The sequence below is a fragment of the Clarias gariepinus genome, chromosome 11, assembly GCF_024256425.1.
Source record: "Clarias gariepinus isolate MV-2021 ecotype Netherlands chromosome 11, CGAR_prim_01v2, whole genome shotgun sequence".
In the NCBI taxonomy this organism is placed as follows: Eukaryota; Metazoa; Chordata; class Actinopteri; order Siluriformes; family Clariidae; genus Clarias; species Clarias gariepinus.
Window position 1 is genome coordinate 3,146,842 of NC_071110.1, and position 24,815 is coordinate 3,171,656.

The following is a 24,815-nucleotide window of genomic DNA, read 5'->3' on the forward strand; positions in this document are numbered from 1 at the left end:
GTTTTTAAAAAGCTTGGAAACGGAGAATCGACTCATTTTGAAATCGACTCCCAGTCTCGGACGTTTGGTAACTAAAATGCTTCTTAGAACTAATTGTTATTAGTATTATTGTTATTATTTAGTAATTAAGGTGATTTAAGGCTATTAACAGAATTTAACAGAAGCACTGCTATTAGAGTTTAGTTAGCTATTTAATTAGCAAGTTTTGGAAAGCTAACAAGCTAAATCACCTCAGCTCCTTTCAGCCTTAAAAGTCTTTAGAATTAGCGATATTATTCAGTTATAAACCAGCTTTTTGTCGTATATTTTGCATTTTATATATTTACTAAAACAATGCTGCTAATGTTGGTGGTTATGTAAAAATATTTTTCAGAAAACATGTTTTATATATATAGAATCGATTCTGAGTCGACTCTAATGAATCTTTTGTATTCGGAGAATCGACCTTTTGGAATCGACTCCCAGCCGTGGACGTTCGGTAATTAAGATGATTTTTATTATCTAGAAATTTTCACTTGTTATTAAAATTTATGACAAACTGTTTTTTTTTTTTTTTTCCATTATAATGAACTCTGAGGCTAGGTATGTCAACAAAACAATGCTAATGGTGTTAGGTTAGCTTATTAGGTAGCTCGTTTTGGAAAGCTAACTCAAGCTAATGTAAATCATCTTTAGCACTTTTGCGATAGTATATATAAAGCTTTTTGTCGTATATTTTGCCCTTTACCACGTTGTATTAACCTAAACTAATAATAAATGTTGTCGTGGGGTGGATTATTGTCAACAACAACAACAAAAAAAACTCTGAATCGATTCTGAAGCTTTGGAGTCGACTCCAATGAATCTTACGTTTAAAAGCCCTGGCATCGGATAATCGACTCATGGAATCGACTCTCAGCTTTGGACCCTGGCTAATTAAGATGATTTTTACAAGCTAGACTTTTTCCACCTGTTGTTAAAATGTAAAACAATATGTTTATTATATTTATTAAGTTTCATCATTAGTTACCTAAAGTTATCTAGCTACTCTTAATCATTCTAGCAGGTGCACAGATAATATCTTGCTAAACTACTATGAAGTTATTTATTTAAGGAAAACAGTTAATTTTATATATATATATATATATATATATATATATATATATATATTTGGTGTTAGTGAAACTAATTAGCCTCATACTTTATCATTTATTTGTGAAATGCTTTTTAGATATGTATATTTTTAAAATAAGTGTATATGTTTATTTTAATAATTAATTATAACAAACCATGTTGGATATATATAAAGGTAGTTAGTAATGTGTTACCTAATATGACTTTAATAAAAATTGTTTTATTAATTATTTTTTTTTTTTCCCCTGTAGGACTCTAATATTACGTTAACAGCATGGCCGAGGCGAGTATTGATAACGTTACACAAGTAGGAGATTTTGCATCCCGCGCTGCCGGTCTGGATGGAGATGAAAACGAAAATGAAGAAACATCTGAGGTGAGTGAATTATGATAGAAATAAGAAATGACAAAAATCAGAAAAATCAACAACATGGTGGTGTGATTAATCAGAGAAGCTTTTAAAACTGTAACGTTGAGCATTGTCCTGTAACAGGATGTCCTGAAGTATTTAATTCATTTTATAAATTTTTTACCAAACATGTTAGTTCCTATTCTAATTTATTGTTCCTTCACCAGCTTGTTTTTCTTCTTACTCTTTAACATGATTGTATCTGTGTGTGTGTGTATGATCTTTAGGTTCTCCTGTGTGTACTTGTCCATCATGGCCAGGTCGGGCTGAGCTTCTACGACAGTAAAGACTGTAGTCTGAATGTCATGCCTGACACTGTGGATAACCGGGACCTTAGTCTGCTGGACAGAAGTAAAACACATCCCTAATCAAATGTTAACAAACGGTTCTGGAAGAGGGTTACTAGATGGTTATAAAATATTTTTTTTGCACCCATCATTGTCATTTTATTTAACAATATCATGCTCACTCGAAACATCACTTTAATAAGAACACAAGAACACTTGCACATTCATCTTTCTATGAATAAAATCATGAAGAGTTGTATGAATGTGCATATAAAACAAACAAAAAAACAAACAAACAAACAAAAAATTATATATATATATATATATATATATATATATACATATGTCTCAGTCATGAAGTATCATGTGTATGTTGGTATCAAATGCACTTACATAATCACTTTTTGTCACCATGGTGAGCAGAAAAGCTCCTCAACATGCACAAGACATCAGACCATGAGGCAGATCAGGTTCCTCTCAGTACCATATTAGGTTCCTTTCAGGTTCCACTCAGTACCACATCAGGTTCCTGTCAGGTTCTTCTCCTGTTCCCGAGCTAGACAAATAAAGATTAGAAGAAAATGATATATTTCTTTGTTTGTTTGTTTTTTGAATCCCGTTTTTGGCTAATAAGGGAGGGACCTGATGTGGTCACTTGCTAGTGAGGCTGATCCACCTCAGGGTTTAAGGTTTTTCTCATTCCTACTGTAAATGTTTTCCTGCTCCTGTAAAAAGTTTTTTTTTTTGTTTGTTTGTTTTGGTTTCTATAGACTCTGCATGTCTCAGCCTGCAGACTTTTCGCACACAGGATGTTTAGTGTTTACTATACAAGACTGTTGTTTGGGAAAACACTGGCAAATTGTCTGTTTCCAAAATTCCTGAACCAGCCCAGATGGCACCAACACCCATGCCATAGTCACAGAGAGCAGACTTAATTTTTTTAAACTTCATCCTTCAGTATTTGATGTGAACAGAAGCTCCTGACCTGTATCAACATAGTTATGTGCTTTGTGCTGCTGGAACACGATTGGCTGAATAGATGAGATTTTCTAGATTCTTTCTTTCTTTCTTTCTTACTTTCTTTTTTTCTATTTTACTTTTTAACTTTCTCCTTCTTGACTTTTCCTGATTTTCTACTTGACTTCTTACTTTTGTCTTCTGTCTTTTTTCTTTCTTTTTCTTTTTACTTATTTCTTTCTTTCTTTAGTTATTTCTTCTCATTTCCTTTTTTTCTGGCTTTTCTATACTCTTTCTTGCTGTTTCTTATTTCCATCCTCTCTCTTCCTAGCCTTCTGACTCACACCTCAGCTCCTCTGTACCTCTAAAGCACAAACCCTGCACACACAGTAAATGCACTGCATGTTGTGTACTTCACATTTAAACAGAGTTAATTTTCTTAAGGACATCCCTGTATTTCCAATCGTGTGATTATCTCTTAACATTTCTGTCTTTCAGTTGTACATGAGCTTAGCCCTCACGTCCTCATCACCAGCGCGAAGCAGGAGAGGAGTCTGTCCCGGTTTATCAGAGCGCTCGGTAAGATCTGTTTGGTGCTCAGGGTGGCGTAACGTCATGGAAACTACATAGGTTTATTTATCTACTTCTTTCTGTATTGTAGCATCAAATCCAGACTGCAGGCCGGAAATTGTAGTTTATCCCAACGCTAACTTCGGTAAGGACACAAATTAACAAAGTCATTTTCACCATGTACACCTTAAAATGTTTCAAACATGAGATTCAAAACCATGATTTAAACATACGGTATGCATAAGATTGTAATATTGTATAGTTATGCTACCTAATGTAACAAAGCTTATTGAAGAATAGAAGACTAAACTTCGGATTATCTGATATTCGAGGGTGTCGTGATCTCACACTGGACACCCTGTCGACCGTCTGAGGTGTTAAAGCGTCTTCCCTATAGTCCTGATCTCGCTTTGTCTGACTTTCACCTGTTTGGTCCACAGGAGTTTACACTTTGTAGTTTCTCAGTAACATAAAAATAAAAAGCGTTTAAAGCTGCTATAACCTGCCTTGTACTGTTTCATGTAACTATAAATGGATGAAAAGCATTCTGTTGTTTAATAAATCTTTAAAGATCGGATAGAGTACAAATTGTCTCTGTGTAAGAGGAATAAAACACTTTGAAATGTGAAGTTCTTTACTGTAAAATAATCACTAACAGTGAATCTGCTTCTTCACCACGTCATGTCCTTGATTATCTTCTTATAGACATTAAGACCATCATAAATATCATTAAGTAATATATAATAATTTATGCATTCTTAAACTTTAGTTAATTGTAGCTGTGGAAATCATTTTTAGGACTAGAGGTCAGTAAACAGAGACTGCTCGCGGCACATCTCCCTTTTCTCCCTCAGTCCATAACAGAGAAGGACCGACTCACATATCTCTCTTCCTGCATCCCGTTTGACTCAGTGTTAATGGTGAGTTCCATTCAAAATGTACATTTCAAATATTATTTATCTAAGTGAGAAGTACAGTAGATAAATAATTTTGGTGCACGATTAAGCAGTTAATTAAAAGAATTAAAACATAGCTACTTGATGTTTCCTTCATGTGTAAATAAACCAGTGGTAAATAAACAACTCTTAAAAACTTAGACATAGGAGTCTTATCTTAAAAGTTATTCAGTAACAATCTCAGAGCAAAACTGAAGCAAGGAAAAAACAGGAACTCAGTGAAAAGCGCTACTGATGTGTGGGTTGTTTCTCAGTCATCGGGATTTGTGAATGTACCAATGGGCCGGGTGGTTTCGAGTGAACTTTAGAGAAAATATTGTGGGTCGTGGAAGTCCATGATTAATAAAGTATATTTTGAGTCAAGCAAATTATTAATAAGCGTTCCTGTCATTACGAAAATCACAAGTGCAGCCAGAATTATTATTAGAGACTAGGATTTTCCCCTTAATGGTATCCGTTTTTTTTAGTTACTGAGATCCTGTCTTATCCCCTCTATAATCAGGGAAAAAAGTTCTACTTCGCTGTCTGCTGTCAGTGTCCTGTTTTATATTCTAGTGCCAATAAAGTACATCGTGCTTGAGTTGTGAATATTAGAGCAGGTCAGATTGGCTCTCTTAACGGGTCAGTTGTCAGCAACATGTTAATCATGCTAATATACTCTAATATATATATATTATATTGCAACTATATTGCTAATATAGTTAGCATAATGCTAGCAACATGCTACTCATGTTAGCATCATGCTAGCCACATGCTAATCATGTTAGCATCATGCTAGCCACATGCTAATCATGTTAGCATTATGCTAGCAACACACCAACATGGAAATTATGCTACTCATGTTAGCATCATGCTAGCCACATGCTAATCATGTTAGCATCATGCTAGCCACATGCTAATCATGTTAGCATCATGCTAGCAACATACCAACATGAAAATTGGCCTCATTTTGTTCCATTCAACCAATCAGTCCCTCCAGATCATCGTGAAGCAGTCAAGCAACACCCTAGCAACCACTTAGATCACCTTAGCATCTGATCCTTATATTTATTTTCAGTTTATTTACCATGCTGTTTATATTTGTAATTGATCTCTTTAAAAGTAACTGGAGAAAAATGGCCCTGCTCTTTAACTGTGTTTTCTTTAAGCGTGCGCATTTAAGTGGAGTGATTTGTTTGTGATTTGTTTGTATCTAGCAAAACATGAGAGCAAGCCTTAGTCCTTCTGATGTTTTGCCTAGTAAACCCCAGTACACCATTTAAAGGAGTACACCAATCCTGTATTCAAAGAAAAGTGGAGATTCCCTAGGGCAAATGTTACTCAAGTAAAAGTAGAAGTTGTTCTATATTCATTTGTGTACTTGAGTAAAAATACAGAAGAACCCACTTTCAAATTTACTTTTACAAGGCATTTATCAGCTTACAGTATTTTTCATACTACATAAAAAAATCTCTCTTCCTCTTCTTCCTTATTGTGAACATGTCGCTCCGCCTCTGATTTCAAACACCTGTTTATTAGGCGTCACAAAGATATTTGCTGCACTTTTGAATAAAGTAAAAGTGAAAAATATCCTCTAACAGAAGTACTTCTGGAAATTCCACCCAGCTTGGGCTAAAGGTCCTCCTCACTACTCCTAAGGTTTTTCTTTTATGGGTTAAGATACTTCATAAATAACTTTTATCTTTACTAGAATCTACTGTTTAAATTTAAGGAGAATTCTTGGGAAACGCCCACAATTCTAAGAGAATAGTCAGTTGTTATTTAAGTCGTAGTTAAATCTAACACTGGAATTGACACAGACACGGTACTGTACGTTGTGCTGCACTAATCTGTTGTTACATTTTCGTCTTGCTGTCAGTACTGAACGTGTTGCTCTGTGTTTATTAGATGAGGACCATCGGATCGCTACTGAAGTGTCTGGACAGGAGGAGAGTGGGTGTTGAACTGGAAGAGAGAAGCGTGCCGGTTCCCATCCTGCAGTTCCTTACTTACTCACTGTATGCCCTTCAGAAACCTTTAAAACATATAGAAGAAAAAATAAAATTTAGTCATTATTCTGATTGGATTAGTATCCGAATTAATCTGCACAGAATTTATTTGACTCCCTACTTACCACTATGTACAAGACGATATTTACAAATGATACAAACTGATTCTTTTCATTCAAAGGGGTAACAACAGAGTCAAGTCCAAAATGTGATACAAGAAATGTCAGAATGTCAGATACAGTACGAACTTAGCAAAACAAAACAACAAGCCAAGCAGTCGTGTCCCGAGCAGTGGAGCGCATTAACCGATAGCACCTAGGTTATTATTCATTCATTTGTTTTATCTATTCCACATAAAACTAGAGTAGATTAAAGTTTAAATCAACCTTAATGTTTTGTCACCGATTTCCTTTGTTTTTATAGCGGTTTTCTTGAATAACATGAGCTTCATTAGGCCAATGATCGGATTGTCGGGTTCTTACATAAATCCATAGCATTTAAATTTCAGATTGCGTGAATATTATTTATCCTTAAATGGAGCAAAAGAATTATATATATATATATATATATACGTATATATATATACCCCACTCTCCCACCTCTGAAATCCTTCATCACTCTCATCCCACATCTAGATCAGAATTTAAAAGATCAGATTATAAGTGGTTTAAGCTGGTCACACTGCCATAAAGAATATCAGATCTGAATCACATACAGTATGATTTGGATTAAAGTCAGATTTACAATGGGAGCATTTTATGTTCTAGACTGTACATAAATGATCACTTTTCTGGTGCTGTAGGTCTCACTGCAGGGATTCGTCGACCCTCACAGTGCACTATAGAACTAATCGCCTCTTAGCATCACCAAATCACTGACATTTCATGCTTTAGCATCCCCTGACCAGCCATAACGTGGTGCAAAAGTTTATGTCCAGTATTGTGGTATTGTATAAGTTCCATTTGTGGTGCCTGGGCAGCTTAGAAACCTTGGGGCGTGGCTCCATAGGGCCTCTGAGGATGTGCTGTGGTGTTTGAAATAATAAACTTACGGTGGTAGAAGGTGAGGTTTTTTTTTAATATATATATATATATATATATATATATATATATATATATATATATACGGTATATATAAATGCTGGAGGACTTTATAGCATTAGCAATAGGGCTCAGAATTGTGCAGCATGAAGTGATATTTCTTTATTTCAGCACAACCTAGGGAATATGATTTTAAACAAAATTTTATTTAATTATAACCAACTATTCAAACATGAATTAATAAATTCAAATTAAAATTTTAATTGTCACATACACAGTCATACACAGTACGATATGAAATGTTTATACGACCACTCGTGTCCTTAAAATCCAAATTATTAATAGAAATAAATAAGAGAATGGAATACAGAAAAAAAGATAGAAAACCTTCTTTCTAAAATATAGAAAAGCTGCAGAGAAAAAGAACAAAACATAATAATATATGGGAGATAAAAAAAATAAAAAAAACCTAGCTGTACAAAATATACACAATAATGGCTGTACAAATATGCAAAATGTGCAAAAGTGTGCAAAATGTAAGGAATATAAATGACCAGAAGTGTGCAAAATTAAATTAAATATAAATGTCTAGAAATGTCCAAAAAAAGTTCTGGGTTGTGCATGAATGTACAAATGTATAATGTCCATAATTGGACTATAAATGTTGGGTGTAAAAAATGTTCATAAAGTGCGCAAAAAGTATGTTTTTAGTCCTGTGTGGTGTTTCGTTTGAAAGACCGTATCGCCTGCGAGAAGAAACACCATGACAGATCCTGCGTGATGTGGACACTGAGGCATCTGAAGCTGTCCACACTCTCCACTGGGCTCTTGTTGATTATGGGTGTCTGGTGGTTCCTGTCCTGGTTTGTTCTGAAGTCCATTATCAACTCCTTTGTCTTGCTGACATTTATAGGGACATTGTTCCCCTGGCAATAATAATAATAAGAATAATAACATGCAACTTTAGTTCTGCATTTTTGCGACGTCATTCCCATATTCCGGCAGCAGTACAATTTACACGTTTTAAAAATAATATAAACTTGTAAACTGGTTCAACACGACATATCAGAAACCCTAAATGCACAGTGTGACGTCTGAAGGCTAACTGGTGTCTAATTAATAATGTTAATGTGTTAGTGTTATGGCCGATCGGCCTGGCTCCACTGTAGCATTTCACTGCTGTGCCAAAGCTCACAAAGTCAGAGCCACCGCTAGCGACTTAATGATTCTTGGTAAAAACCGTCAGCGAGGGAACTGGGTTAAAGTGGAGAAACCACAACGAAAAAACAAAATATAATATATAGTGTGGTGTTTGATTATTATTATTTTTTATATATCTATAATTTAACAGATCTGATGTGGTCTACATGGATAAAGATGCTTACAGGTAAATAGTTTCATGTTACATACATAATGAATCTCTGTTGTATTTACTTTTTTTAATATATTTTTTTAAATCGCGCTGTTAATTTGCTCATTTTCTTCTGTCTATTTTAAATTGCTTTAGTGTTCTTCAGATCTTCAAATCTGAGCTGCACCCTTCGGTTTACAAGCTGCAGTCAGGACAGAAGGAGGGTCTGAGTCTTTATGGTAACACACACAGTTACAGCATCACGCTGTAAGAAAAAAAAAAGTAATTGTTGATTATTTTCCTATAACGCACGTTTTTTACTTAGCAGTTAAGCTTGAGCTTCTTCCAAAAAAAAACCAATGAAACTTATAACTTTATAATAAATTATAGCTTTATAAGTGTCCAAAAAGCTACAAACAATCACTATTCATCTATTATTCACATGATTATTAATATTATGTTTTACGTGAATTTAGTCTTGCAGTAGTTATATCTTAAAACTTATTTGTTTGTTTTTGTTTGATAAAAATCTAAAGTGTGTATAAAACACATAGAAACCGTTATACAGCACGTCTACAGGTTCAGTCTCGCTTGGCTAAGCTGGATGTGCTGTTTGATTGTCCAGCAGGTGTCAGTATGGAGCTCGGTGTCAAATCAGTTAGGCCAGATAGATGTAGTTCAGATTCACAACTGATTTCGTCACCGTCACTGTTCATTGATATTTGTGACGTCTCGTCCTTGTTTCTTCTCAGTCACAGGAAAAAAAGGTCGTCAACGAATATTTTTCCATCATTATTTTTGTTAATAAAATTATCAGTACCATGCCAAGGTTCAGTACGTAGAGCATCGATACATCCTAAAGCAACTATATGTCATATTATATGTACAGGGTGGGTGAAAATGAAATGGGTTATATTTAATGACTGTAGAACTTGTACTGTGTAGAATCAGTAGTGCAGGCAGTGGCAAAAATTTGTACCGTGTACCATTTGTTTCAATTATTTAGTACTAGTAATTATTACTAATTTTTAATGCCCTGTTAATTTCACCCACCCTGTACAACTTGATAAAGTGAAATATCTCCAGATTCTGCTTAATATACTGCTCAACCAGTTAAAAAAGTCGCCACCTGGATTTAAGTAAGAAAATAGTTTAGAGCCTTCCACTGGATAATTACTGCAGTGATTAATATGGTTCAACAAGTTATTTAACCCAAACTGACGCAGTGAGGAGCTTCTTATTTAACCAACAATGACAGAAGACACATTCTGTGGGTGTGTCAGAGATGCTACTCTGTTTCAGAAGGGTCAAATTATTGTCCTGAATCAAGAAAAGAAAACAAACAAGAGGTTTTCTAAAATGAAAAAAAAATTGGGTTAAGGACTAAAAAACACATTATTAAAACCTGGACCCATCATGTTCAACAGAACAACTCAGGTGAAAGTAAGAGCATTTCCATACGCACAATGCAAGAGAACTGGGACTAAACACCTGTGTAGCCAAAATCACTTATCAGTGATGCAAATCAGGAACAAGGCTTCAGTTTGTTAGGGAGCATAAAGATCAGACTGTAAAGCGAGGGAGAAAGGTAATGTGACCTGATGAGTCCAGATTGAGCCTATTCCAGATTGATGGGCGTGTCAGAGTAAGAAGGGAAGGGCATGAAGCATAGTGCCCACTGTACCAAGCCTCTGGAGACAGTGTTATGATCTGGGGTTGCTTCAGTCGCTCAGGTCTAGACTCAGCAACGTTATGCAGCAATAAAATGAAGTCAGCTGACCACCTGAATGTACTGAATCACCAGGTTATCATATCTGTGGAGTTTTTCTTTTCTGATGTTACGGACATATTCCAAGATGACGATGCCAGGATTCATTGCGAGACAGTGGTTTAGGGAGCATGAGACAAAATTTTTTCACTCTTGGAGTCCAGCCTGTAACCCTTTGTGAATCTTTTGGACAGCAGGAGAAGACTTTATGCAGCGGCCTGACTCTTAAATCATCAACATAAGATCTTAGAAGTCAGAAAAAAATATCTTGCTATTGCGTGAGCTCGTCGTAACGAAGTCAAGACTGAAATCAAAGCAAAACGGGTTCCAACAAAATATTAGAGTGTGACTATTAAAATATTATGATCATATTTTTGTGCGTAAACACTTGCATGTGTAATTCTGCGTGTACCCTACAGGAATCCTGAATCGGTGCCGATGCAAGTTTGGCTCCCGACTCCTACGGTAAGGTTTCTTACATTTTTTATTCTCTCTTTCTTTCTCTCTCTCGCTCTCCCTCATCCTAGTGTGATCTACAACTAGATAAATATTAAAGTAGCGTACAGAATTTTAGAGAACTAAGACGAAAAAAATATTTTTGAGAAGATTTCCCCTCGCCTGTTTGTTCCAGACAGTGGTTTCACAGACCCACCACAGACATGAGGGTGTTGAGAAAAAGACAGGAGGTGATTCGGTTCTTCACCTCTCCTCAAAACTCGGACATCATGAACACGCTGCAAAGCTTCCTGCGCAACATCAAAAACATTCCGGTGTTTAAATAACTCTCACATCATTGACACTTGTCTCTACAACCATTTAGTTTTCTTCTAAAGAATGTCACGTTTGTATATATTTTTTTTTAATCAGGTTTTGCTACACAAAATGTCTCTGTCAAACATCAAAGTGGCCGACTGGCAGAATCTCTACAAGGTTTACATTTACTCCTCACTACTACAACAGTTAATACATACTGTTACTCCTTTTACACTAATAACCCGTTCTGTATATATTTTTGCCCCCCCCTCCAGACGGTGTATAGTGCAGTGGGGATCAGAGACTCTGTACGCTCACTCCCTCAAACCGTCCAGCTCTTTCAGGAGATCAGTGAGGAATTTACAGACGATCTGCACTACATCGCTACGCTCATCAGCAAAGTGGTGAGAATCCAGAGTTCCAGATTTCAGCGCCCACTTAGTCATTTTATATACAACCAGTCTTGTGCGGGAAAAATTAGTCGGCCTCACCGGTTTCAATAAATTAGTCCGGGAGCACGATAATAGAAAAATTATGTCCTGTAAAGCTTTCCTGATGGTGAATAATCCTTTTTTTGGAAAAATTATTTACAAAACAGAGTTCACAAGACAATACAGTGGAAAACAGCTCTGAGACAAAAAAAAAAAGATGTCCCCTTGCGAAAGGCGCAGAGACAACACTGTTACATTTGAAGTGAGATTCATTTTCTTAGGCAGGGTTGTGGTTTTTGGCCAAATAATGGCAGTGTGGGGAAAGAGGACAGAGATTTAGTCAATTAGATTGGTTTGATTTTCAGTATATTGTATATTCATATATTCAAAGGTGTATAAGACTCACTTTGTCAGATTTAGGAACAAATCAGACTTACAAACATGCTTCTGGAACAGAACTTATTCGTAAGTCGGGGACAACCTTTTTACTCATCTGTTTAATGGATTTTTATTTCTTATTGTATGTATTTTCGTAGGTGGATTTTGAAGCAAGTCTAGCTGAGAATCGCTTCACCATCAAGCCGAACGTCGACCCCGTCATCGACGAGAGTGCGTTATCATTCAGTTACGATATAAACTGCGTCAGCATGTAACGTAGGATGAATTTATACGAAATCAAACTGATAATAATAATAAAAGGTTTTAGTGGCTCGATTTAATGTCACATGACACAACGCTCTATGCCTCCTTCTCCCGCTGCACAGGAGGGACTTTCAATTGTACAGAATAACCAAGCACATTTATGAGAGTAAAAACTCCCTTTATTTCTCTATATAATCCCCTGATATACTAATGCACTTATCCAAGTGTTTCACCAGTGCTTGGACACCATTAAGATACTTCAGTGAAGAACATGCTACTGTACTTGTGCTACGGAATGTAAAATCTATTTCACCTAAAGAATATTTAAAAAATTATTATTTGCATTGTAACTTTTGGCTTTTAAGCACCCAAATATTATTTAGCATTTCTTTTTTTCATTTCATGGCAAAAAATGTAGAAGCTGCTAAAAAAATTACTATACCCATGTTTTCATCATTGTAAATTTATTCTTGTTAAGGTTATTCTATGTTCATAGCTTAATGTAAAAACGTCATAAACTTTTTAAAAATAAAAAAAGTTTTATTCTTCATCTCAGAGAAAAGAAGGATGATGGGTTTGTCAGATTTCCTGACAGATGTTGCGCGGGCAGAGCTGGAGAATCTGGACCCTCGATTTGCCTCCTGCAGCGTCATCTACATCCCTCTGGTCTACAATCTTTCTGATTATATTTTCTTACCTTAACCTCTATTATTAAACATTTTATTTTTTAAATTGCATGTCTGCTTTTTCATCTTGCAGATCGGATTCCTCCTTTCTGTTCCTCGACTTCCTGGTATGGTGGAAAAGGAAAACTTTGAGATCGAGGGTCTTGATTTTATTGTGAGTGAATGAAGGTGGAGGATGGTGAAGTCTTTGTACTGTAGAAAATTTCTACTATCTGTTGTTTATTTCTGCGATCGATCCAGTTTATGTCAGAGGACCGGCTTCATTATCGCACCGCCAGAACTAAAGAGCTGGACAACATGCTGGGCGACCTGCACTGTGACATCAGAGGTAAGCTACTGTACTGTATGAAAATTTTAATTGGTCTCAAAAAAAAAATTCTCTCTCTCTCTATTATATTGCTATTAAACGTTGACACGTTTTGTGACAGTCTGATTAAATTACCAGTAACCATTAAATTAACATTAATCAATCTGCAAGCAAAACTTATTTAATTTGCATCATTAGTTTCTTGCTTTTACAACCTTTAGCTTTTCTTTGGCACTGCAATCCAGTTTGATTGTTCATACTAAAGTCATGTTGTAAAGAAGCTGATCTGTATCTGATTATAGTTACAGTACTGTAGATAGATATTTTATTGATCCAGATAAAAGTTTAAGATAGGATACACTATTACAAAATTAGAAATGAAGCAATAAAACCAAGCAATTAAAAAAAAAAAAAAAAAAACACAGGCAAAGCTATTGGTTGTTTCAGTTTGTAATAATGCAGGAATGTCAATGCAATTCCATATTCAATATTCACACACTGTATTTACTTCTCCATCAGTAAAAGCCAGTCATATCATTTTATTTACCAATCTGATGCCCCAGACTCTGAGGTCTCCCAGTTGTGCTAATCCCACAGTTCTTCCCACAGTTTCCTCCAATAACAAACAATATAAGAATCTACTCACTGAGCCTTTATTTATCACATCAAAAACTATCCATGAGGCTCTGGATAAGAGTGTCTGCCAAATGCCTAAACATGAATGTCTATTAGGATTGAAGGCGTAGCTGTTCAATCTTTCTTAACCGTTTGTTACAATCCATTGTTCTCTTTTGAACTCTTTTTTTTCTCCCCTAGAAACGTTTGCACATCTTTGGCTCATGCTTTACTACAAAACCCAAACATAATCTCTTTTCCATTCATTCATATTTCTCCCATTTTGTTTCTCATTTGTTCTTTCCTCGTTGTTGGAATTCCTGAAAATACACTTAGCATTACAACATTGACATTTCAACACATCTTTACTCTGACTTCCTGTTTTTAAAAGGGAAAAAAAAATTCAAATTAAGACTCTCATCATGATCAAATGACAGGATGAGTACTACTAGTATCAGATTGTATTTCTAAACTACTGTCACAAATTGAGATGAGATATTAAGATTTTTATTATTATTAATTTTGTTTTATGATTTAGACATGGAGACGGCGGTGATGACTCAGCTCCAGGCCACCATCCTGCAGCGCAGCAGCTGCCTCTACAAAATCTTAGCGCTGTATGCTGAGCTGGACTGCCTCATGTCTCTAGCCCAGGCGTCTCAGGAGTACGACTACTGCTCACCCACGTACACCGAGCGCTGCACACTGAACCTGCAACACGCCCGGTAACACGGCGACACCTCAGAAAAACACATATGGTGTTCCACAAGGGTCTGTTCTGGGGTCTTGGTACCTTGCTGTGATAAAGTATTTGCCCCCTTACTTATATTAATATGATATACATCGTACTATTTATACAAAATGTGACAAATGCAAAAATAAATAAATAAATAAATAAATAAACAAACAAATCTTAATCGATTGAGAACATAAAAAAAAAATTATACTGCACAAAGACACCTTGAGTAAATACAAAATACAGTTTTTAAATGATGACTTCATGGTACTATGTGAAAAAGTAATGGCCCCTAGACCAGACATATCTAGTTGCGGCACCTTTGAAGGCAACAACTGCAATCAAGCGTTCACAATAACTACTCTAATAACAATCTACTCTTTTTTTGCAGAATTTATTTTTTTTTCAAGCATGAGCGGCTTCTTTAAGGTCATACCATAGCATCTCAGATTTAAGTGTAACGCAAAATCTAGAATCGAATTTTTTTTTTCTTAAAGCATTGTAGTTATTTTATTTATTTTTAGATGATGCATAGTTAGAGTTATTACTAATATCAAAATCCTTTTCTTATTTGGCTCAGACATCCTCTTGTGGAGCTCTGCACACCTGTATTCGTATCAAATCCCTGCATTTGTTCTGAAACTGAGGGAAAAGTGAAAGTCATAACAGGACCGAACTCTTCCGGCAAGAGCATTTATCTAAAACAGGTAAACACCATAAAAACATAAAACACTAACTAGAACAAAAGAGGATCATCGGTCAAGCTTATGTTTCTTTATAGATCATTAAGATATATAAAAATATATATATATGCTCATCTTGGGGGGGGGGGGGTTGGGTTGCTTGTGAGTTTTAAATGTACTAAACTAAAAGGATGAGTCAAAAATGAAACCCACTCTGACTATAGAATTTCTTTAATTTAACTTTTAGAAAAGACAAATACATAATTTACATACATAAGAACCTCCTTGCTTTTCAGTACACTTTGTCCATTTGTCAACAAGCGTTGGTTTACCCTCATTAAAAATGTCTTCACTTCTTCATTAGGAGTTAATCTTTTTGGCTGCCTTAATGGGACCAAACAGGTGAAAGTCTGATTAAAATGTTGAACTTTTTCTCAGTCGCCGATTAAGGATGTTTCCGTTCCATACTCCTTCGTTTACTCTCAGATTTGTAGTGATGAATCCGTGTCTCACCACCAGTGATGATTCTCTTTAAGAAACTTTCACCCTTAGAAAATGTTCAGAAATTTTAAGAAACGGTTTACATATAACCGGAGAGCAGATAAGTTTTGACTCACCCTCCAATTAACTCCTTGATTTAATTTTAGTAATAAAACGACACACCCAGCACTCCATCATATCAATATATTTTAGATACTAGAGATTCTTATTTTTCATTTTAGTTAAAAAACGTACAATATTATACACAATAGAGTATCCTAAAATAATTTATCAGAATACAGATGTGATGTCATTATCTCACCCAGCCCTCGCCCAGAGTAAGCTCTGGACAGTTATGTTAAAGATTAATGTGTGCTGCCTCCTTAAAATAAAGAGTAGATAGTCGTCACCTCTAACACACATGCTGATGGATGCAGGTGGGTCTGATTGTCTTTATGGCTCTAATCGGCTCTGACGTCCCTGCGAAAGAGGCTGAGATCGGCCTTGTAGACGGCATTTTCACACGCATGCAGAGTCGCGAGTCTATGTCTGTGGGCCTGAGCACCTTCATGATCGATTTAAACCAGGTACGACTCTTAAATCTTTTACAAGTAATTGATTGCTAATCTAAAAAAAAAAAATCTGAGGAAGAAAAAACATGGGTGGAAAAAATAGTTTTTTGAAAGAAAAACAGGTCAAGTTTTGCAAAGCGTTTGCAAGATCTCGTAAAACTTGATTCGGGTCCCTTGTCCCTTCTTTTCCCTCCAGGTTTTTATTTTCGTTGTTTTTTGAACCAAGACAAGTTTTGCGAAATCTCACAAACATTTTGCGAGATCTCGCAAAACTTGACTCTTTAGCGTTAACAATTTAGTTCAGCTGGTGGCAGAATTAATGCCAAAATTAATTGTTCCCTGAGAAGGGGAGTGTTACTGATCCAGTCCAGTGAGTGTCAGTAGTCCAACTGCTAAAAAAAAATAATTAGAGTTACACAATTAGAGTTACACATGCATTGTTAAACATGTGTGGATGTATCAGGCAAGTGGTCTGAATTATTAGATTTTTTTTTTGCCCCTCCTGTGTCCCATTTTTTTCCTTCTCCATTTTTTTCTTTGCGTCCCATGCCCCTATTTTTTTTTTCTAAAAAAAAAAATGTTTTTTTCCTTTAACGGATTTCCCCCCCCCACCCATGCCCCATGTTTTGGGGCTCGGTACTAATCGTTCGTTCGGTAATTAAGCGCTCATAACTCTTTAATGTGCAGATGGCTCAGGCTTTGAACTACAGCTCCGGAATGTCCCTCGTACTAGTGGACGAGTTTGGGAAAGGAACCAATACTGTGAGTGTAGAAATATAAAAATCAAAAAAAGAAAAGAAAAGTAAAAAAAAAGGTAAAGCAGAATTTAAAAAATGATTGTCCTGTGTGTGTGCATGGTTTTGTACGTGTGTGTGTGTGCATGGTTTTGTGTGTGTGTATACATATATACACACAGGTGGATGGACTGTCGCTCCTTGCTGCGTGTCTGAACCACTGGTTAAACAGATCTCCACCTCAGTGTCCAATTGTATTTCTAGCTACAAACTTCCACAGTGTCTTGCAGCTAGACCTCCTGCCTCGCTCTCCACTGCTCTCCCTGCTGGTCAGTATCAGTACTACATCATGTAAAGCACGTTTTAACTGCATGCAATTAACTGCATGCGTAATTGTTAATACGTTCTCGTAAAGAGTACTCTGAGAGTGTGTGATTCCTGACAGACGTTAGAGACCACTGTAGACGGAGGGGAGTTGATCTTTCTCTACCAGCTGAAGGAAGGAATTTGTCAGTCAAGTTATGCCGCTAACATCGCCACGCTCGCTGGCCTTCCCCGTCCTCTGGTTCAGAGAGGAGTGGAGGTGTGTGTGTGTCACAAGTCACTGTTTAAAGAGCAAGTAATACAGCTGGAGTTAGCATACAGGGGTTGGACAATGAAACGGAAACACTGGCCAATTTAGTGTTGGAGGTTTCATGGCTAAATTTGACCTGCCTGCTGGCCAATCTTCATTGATTGGCAAGTCTTTGTGATGTATTAAGAGCCATGGTATTCAGGGTAATGTCAGTATACCACCAAGAAGGACGAACCACATCCAACAGGAGTAACTGTGGACCTAAGAGGAAGCTGTCTGGTGCTACCCCGGATGGTATCCAAAAAACATAAAACCACAGCTGTCCAACTCACTGCAGAATTAAATGTGCACCTCAACTCTCCTGTTTCCACCAAAACTGTTCGTTTGGGAGCTTCACAGGGTCAATGTACATGGCCGGGCTGCCATAGCCAAACCTTTGGTCACTCGTGCCAATGTAAAACGTCGGTTTCAATGGTGCCAGCAGCGAAAATCGTGGGCTGTGGACAATGTGAAACATGTATTGTTCTCTGATGAGTCCACCTTCACTGTCTTTCCCACATTCGGGAGAGTTTCGGTGTGGAGAAGCTCCAAAGAAGCGTACCACCCAGACTGTTGCATGCCCAGAGTGAGGCATGGGGGTGGGTCAATGATGGTTTGGGCTGCAATATCATGGCATTCCATGGGCCCAATATTTGTGCTACATGGGCGCGTCACTGCCAAGGACTACCGAACCATTCTGGAGGACCATGTGCACCCAGTGGTTCATGGTATCTTTAAGACGGTGCCGTGTATCAGGATGATAATGCACCAATACACACAGCAAGACAGGTGACAGAGGCAAAAGGAGGCCCTACACCATACTAATAAATTATTGTGGTCTTAAACCAGGCCCTTCAGTTTTATTGTCCAAACCCTGTACATGAGCTTCCTGTTAGTACCAACAGAAATACGGTTTATAAATTAGTTGAACTATTGCTGTCATATCTATCCAGGTGTCAGATTTGTACAGAAAAGGGAAGACCATCCAGAGGATTGATCAGCCCTCCAGTGAAGAACTGTTCACCAGGTTAGACTGAACAGGTTCAAGTGAAGCGAAATATTATAATCCTAGAGCAAACAAACATTTTCTGTATAATATTTGGGACCAGTTTGAGAGATAACCACTCGGGAGTGAAATGTTCAGGTGTCTACAGTCTTTTTGCCAAAATGTATTATACGTCCAGCCACTTTATCAGGTACACCGTGATATTACAGTAAGTACCCGACTTACGAACGATTTCCGATTGTAAGTTGTCTAAACACCTTTGACACAAATACTCTGTACATAATGTAAAACATAAAAATAAAAAACATACCACACTTTGGAGAGCTATTATACTCTCATAAGACTGCGCCTTTAAATCGCAAGGGGAAACCCGGTGATGCAGTGGAGTCAGCTGACATTGTTTAAACTGACAGTGGGAAACGGTGTTTTCTGTGCGCTTGATTGGACGCCACTTAGTCTCAGAGCTGTTTTAGACTGCGAGCTCTGTTTTATCAAGGATTTATTTAAGGGTTCTATTTTATTTCTATCATCGTGCTCCTGGACTGATTCATTGAAACCGTTATTTTATTTTTATTTATTTATTTGTATAGCGCTTTTAACGATTTACATCATCACAAAGCAGCTTTACACAATCAAAAGAATTAGGTTTGTATAAAATGTAAATGTGTATGAATCAAAATTTTATGATTGTCCCTGATTAGCAAGCCTAGGACGACGGCGACAGTGGCAAGGAAAAACTCCCTGAGAAGAATAGGAAGAAACCTTGAGAGGAACCAGACTCAACAGGGAACCCATCCTCATCTGGGTGAAAACAGATAGCAGGGGACTCAAACACTGAGACTGTGTCTGAGTCCCGAACACTATTTGGAAGACTATTTCATAATTTTGGGGCTTTGTAAGAAAAAGCTCTGCCCCCTGCTGTAGTTTTAATAATACGCGGTACTGACAAGCAGACTGCATCCTTTGATCGAAGTAAGCGTGGCGGATTGTAAGACACTAGCAGTTCACTCAGATACTGTGGCGCGATATCATTTAATGCTTTATAAGTCAAGAGTAGTATTTTAAAATCGATGCGAAATTTCACAGGAAGCCAATGCAATGTGGATAAGATAGGGGTGATTTGCTCATATCTTCTGGTTCGAGTGAGGACTCTCGCTGCTGCATTCTGGACTAATTGAAGCTTGTTTAAGCACCTTGTTGAACAACCAGACAGTAAGGCGTTACAATAATCCAACCTAGACGTGATAAAAGCATGAACCAGTTTTTCTGCATCATTTGGTGACAATATATTTCTTATCCTGGCAATATTTCTGAGGTGAAAGAATGCTATCCTGGTAATATTATCTACATGTGCTTCAAATGAAAGGCTTGAATCTATAATCACACCGAGGTCTTTTACTGTTGCACTTGATGGAACAGAAAGGCCATTTAAAATCACAGTGTGGTCAGAAAGCTTACTTCTAGCTGCTTATGGTCCTATGACTAGAACTTCTGTCTTATCTGGATTATGCAGAAGGAAGTTAATTAGCATCCAATCTCTTATGTCCTGCACACATTGCTCAACTTTAGTAAGCTAGTTTTTCTCATCTGGTTTTGCTGAAACGTTTACTTGTGTGTCATCAGCATAACAATGAAAACTAATACCATGTTTATGAAATATGTTGCCTAGAGGAAGCATGTAAAGAGAAAAAAGCAGTGGGCCTAAAACAGAACCCTGTGGAACACCAAACTCAACTTGATAACATGAGGAATGGTCACCATCTAAATCTACAAACTGATAACGATCAGTCAAATAGGATCTGAGCCATAAGAGGGCCGTTCCCTTAAATCCTACTACTTTTTCTAATCTGTGAAGGAGAATACTATGATCAATAGTGTCAAAAGCTGCACTGAGGTCGAGTAACACAAGTATAGTGACACAACCCTGATCAGAGGCCACTAGGAGGTCATTTACTACTTTAACGAGTGCTGTCTCTGTGCTGTGATGAGGCCTAAATCCTGACTGATACAGTTCATGTATGCTATTCCTATGTAGATATGAACATAGCTGCTGTGATACTACCTTTTCCAGAATTTTAGAGATAAAGGGGAGGTTTGATATCGGCCTGTAATTGGAAAGCTGACAGGGGTCAAGGTCAGGTTTTTGATTAGTGGTTTAATAACTGCTAATTTAAGGGATTTAGGAACATACCCACTGCTGAGTGAACAGGTAATTACTTTTAACAGGGGTTCTGTTATTGCTGGAACTATCTGCTTGAGAAAATGACGATTTTGAAGAGGAGTGAAATTAGTTCTCTCGCTTCAAGGGGAGTAAAGTATTCTAGGTTCTGATGTGATGTGATTAATTTATCATCTGTATCACTTAAATTGTCTGGTTTCAAAGCCTGAATTTTTTCCTAATATTTATGATTTTGTTATTGAAAAAGTTCATGAAATCCTCACTACTGTATGTTGTTGTTGTGGAGATTTCTGCAGTGGTCTTGTTTTTAGTTAATTTAGCTATGGTATTAAATAAAAATCTAGGATTATTTTTGTTATTTTCTATAAGAGTGGAGAGATACATTGACCTAGCAGCACTGAGAGCTCTTCTATGAAGGCATTTGCGTTCTAATTTTCGAGCGGTTTGTTTAAGAGTGCGTGTGTGATTGTTATACCAAGGAGCAAGTTTTTTTATCTCTAATCATTTTTCTTTTAACTGGAGCTACATTATCTAAGCTTCTAAGTTTTGACTCTAGATATTCAGTCGCTTGATCGAGTTCTGTGGAATCAAATGGCGATCCACTCCGAACTCTGGAAGATTATCGACAAAGCTCTGTGTGGTATTTGATGTGAATGTACGTTTAAGGCGGTAGCGCGGTGCTGTGCGTACATAAGTACTATGAGACACTTTAATCGAGACAAGACAGTGATCTGATATAACTTCAGACTGTGGAATTGTAATTATGTTTGTTATACTTACTCCGAAGGATAATATTAAGTGTGACCCGCTTTATGAGTGGGTCCTACTACACACTGATTTACTCCTACTGAGTCCAGTATGGACATAAATGCTGTTCTCAGAGGGTCTTCTGGATTCTCAAAATGAATATTAAAATCTCCAGCAATTAACACTTTGTCTATGGAAACTACAAGGTTTGAGAGGAAATCTGCAAATTCACAGAGAAATTCAGAGTACGGCCCTGGAGGTCTGTAAATGATGATTAGCGGAATCGTCTGAGCTGACTTTATGTTACTATAGAGAATTTCAAATGCATTAAATTTAAATCTGTGTTTTTCTACGATAGCCAGATTATCGTTGTAAATAACTGCGACGCCTCCTCCTCTACCAGTTAACCGAGGCTGGTGTATGTAGCTGTATCCAGAAGGACTAGCTTCATTTAGAGCTGCATACTCGTCCTGTTTAATCCAGGTTTCAGTTAAACATAATATATCAAACTCCTGGTCTGTGATAGTTTCGTTAATAATAACTGCTTTATATGCGAGAGATCTAATATTTAACAGTCCTTGCTTCAGATCAGAGGTGATGGCTGCGCATTCAGTGTGATCTGAGTTTGTAATATCTATGTTAATTAAATTATTAAAACAGACTTTCTGAGTCTTTCTAAATTTGTTTTTAGCTCGGGGAACAGACACAGTCTCAATATAGTGAACCCTGAGTGACGACTCTATGCAGCTAGCAGACGGTTGGTTTAGCCTGTCTGTCTGCTCCCTGGCCTGGGCTCTGGATTGTCACCGATTAACTAGGCCTCTTCTGAGACTATGAGCTATACTACAGGAAATGAGAGCAGCACCTTCCCGAGTGGGATGGACACCGTCCCCCCCTAACAGGCCAGTTTTGCCCTCAAAGGTCTTCCAATTATCTATGAAGCCCACGTTGTTTTCGGAGCACCACCTGGACATCCAGCGGTTCAGCGCCCATAACCTGCTGTAAGTTATGTTACCACGTCTCATTGGGATGGGACCAGAGCATATTACGTCATCGGACATCGCCTTCGCTAATTTAAAAAACCTCTATAAAGTTATTCTTACTAACCTCTGACTGACGAAGGCGTATATCATTAGCTCCAGCATGTACCACTATCTTGGAGAACCTATGCTGTCCTAGAGCCCTAAGATTACCTGCTATGTCTGGTGCTCTGGCTCCCGGGATACACCTAACCACTGCCGCTGGCGCCCCTAAAGGCCTGGCTAATTTCACGTGCCTCATTATACGTGCCTCATTTCTCAGCGGGTGCATCACTGAGGAGAGCAAACCTGTTGAACACGTGAAGCGCAGAAGTGGTTTGCTCCGGTGGGCTAGCCTTAGCGTTAGCTTTGGCTGAACGAGTATGCCGCCGAGTCGTCACCCACTCGCCCCGCTGTGAGGGCTCTAATGCCGGAGTCGGGGGCTGGTTATCTCCGCCTGCGGCACCCAGACTGTCCACTACAGGAATAACGCTGCTCTCACACGCTCTTACCCTCTCTAAAGTCTGGATGCGCTTTTCTAACGCTGATATCTTCTCAGTCAGAGTGCTCACTAACACACACCTATCACAAGTAAAATTACCACTAACGACGGAGAAAGAATGTCTAAACATCCTGCACTCTACACACTGAACGAGCTGAATATTAGATATGATATCGTACCTGAGTCGGAGTTGTAGTTATTTGGTGATGGATTCCGCTTGTTGTTCTCAGATGATACGCGCGTTCTCCGAAAAAGCACAAAAAAACAAACAGAAAAAGGCAATCCAGTAGTATTAAAACCTGAAAATTAGTTAATGTTGTTATTTAGAATAAACAAGAAAAGGTAATGTAATTTAAACCCTGATACAAACAAGCAAGGAACTTTCGCGGGAACAATACGAAAAATACGTCTTAGTCCCTTCCTGTTTTCAGTGGCGATGGACAGGTTGATGGCTGAGGTTGAGGTTTAATATACTATAATTTAATATACACAATATACGGAACTTTAGACATTTTATACATTGACTTACACACTGAAAATATTGTATATAATTGTAAATATTGGAATCTGTTGCACTGCAGTGTTTATTTTTTTGTACAATACATGTTTGGGATCGGTTCAATTATCTCTTGTCTATCGCACTGTATTGTATGTACAGTAAGAACACAGCAGCACAACTGTGATCATGTCCGTTCGTTTCTGTGAAAATTCGCAACTCGAACATTCGTCAGATGAGAACTTATTGTCTGGTTGGACCGCCTTAATTCTTCGTGGCACAGATTTATCAAGGTGCTGGAAACATGCCTTAGAGATTTTGTTAATCCATAATGACATGACGGCGTCACATAGTCACTGTACATCCATGGTGCGAATCTGACATTCAAAGTCGCTCCACTAGATTAAGATCATGAAATTCCGACCCGATCATCCGAATGTCGCAGCAGAAATCTAGACCAGGCGATGGTTTTCTGATCCTATGTTGTCTGATTTTGGTTAGCCAATGTGACCTGTAACCCCAGTTTTTCCTGTTCTGACCTGACCGGAGCGGCACACGGTGTGGTCTTCTGGCACCAACAACCACGTTGCGTTTAAATTCTTAAATCTTTTCCATTTTGATGCTCGTTTGATCTTCAGCAGATCGTACTAATTGACTTAAGGTTCTGCTGATTTTAGACATTTGCATTAAGCAGTTGAGCAGGTGTACTTAATAAAGTGGCTGGTAAGGTCATGTTCATGACTGCCCATGACCTGTAAAAAACCCAATTAATTTTCGTGGCCTGCTTTTAGTTTGAGTCTTTGTGCTCAGATGTGAACGTGTGGTGGAGAAGTTTCTCAGCCTCAATCTGGATGATGCTTCGACGGATCTGCAGAGCTTCTTGAACGATGAGGTGCTTCAGCGTCTCGGGGAGGTGCTGTGACGGAGAATCCAGAGCGAGTCATGTACATGACGGCTTTAAAAAACAGGCTGAGTGCCAGCGAATCAGCACGGAAAGTTCCACAAACCAATTAACAGCCAGCAGAGTTCGTGTTGCTCATATAAAGATGTTTAAACACAAGTTAAATTGTTCTTTGTGAAAGTTTAAACAATGTTAGATGTGAGGGTTCATGAGAAAAGTTGTTTAAAAAAAAGGTATGTTAGTAGGAGCGTTAGCAGCATTTTATTACAGTATA

The 24,815-nt window shown here is 37.6% G+C and overlaps 1 protein-coding gene across 1 annotated transcript; it reads left to right on the forward strand.

Annotated features, from left to right (window-relative positions):
- Positions 1–24,815, forward strand: msh5 (mutS homolog 5). The gene is made up of 26 exons (XM_053507074.1): positions 1–67; positions 396–478; positions 1,365–1,489; positions 1,750–1,873; positions 3,265–3,345; positions 3,428–3,481; positions 4,135–4,256; positions 6,180–6,289; positions 8,672–8,707; positions 8,828–8,910; positions 10,859–10,904; positions 11,071–11,209; positions 11,307–11,369; positions 11,468–11,596; positions 12,160–12,232; positions 12,822–12,931; positions 13,025–13,105; positions 13,192–13,279; positions 14,412–14,598; positions 15,190–15,316; positions 16,210–16,359; positions 17,032–17,106; positions 17,261–17,407; positions 17,524–17,661; positions 18,645–18,718; positions 24,451–24,815. The coding sequence occupies exons 3-26, from the start codon at positions 1,388–1,390 to the stop codon at positions 24,560–24,562; spliced, it is 2,451 nt and encodes an 816-aa protein (XP_053363049.1). The 5' UTR covers positions 1–67; positions 396–478; positions 1,365–1,387; the 3' UTR covers positions 24,563–24,815.

What these genes read in the sequence shown, in the direction of transcription:
- msh5 (XM_053507074.1), top strand. Translation starts at nt 1,388, where the DNA reads ATGGCCGAGGCGAGTATTGATAACGTTACACAAGTAGGAGATTTTGCA. An exon ending in GCGTCATCTACATCCCTCTG is followed by an intron (nt 12,932 to 13,024) that starts GTCTACAATCTT and finishes TTCATCTTGCAG; the next exon opens with ATCGGATTCCTCCTTTCTGT. An exon ending in TCGAGGGTCTTGATTTTATT is followed by an intron (nt 13,106 to 13,191) that starts GTGAGTGAATGA and finishes CGATCGATCCAG; the next exon opens with TTTATGTCAGAGGACCGGCT.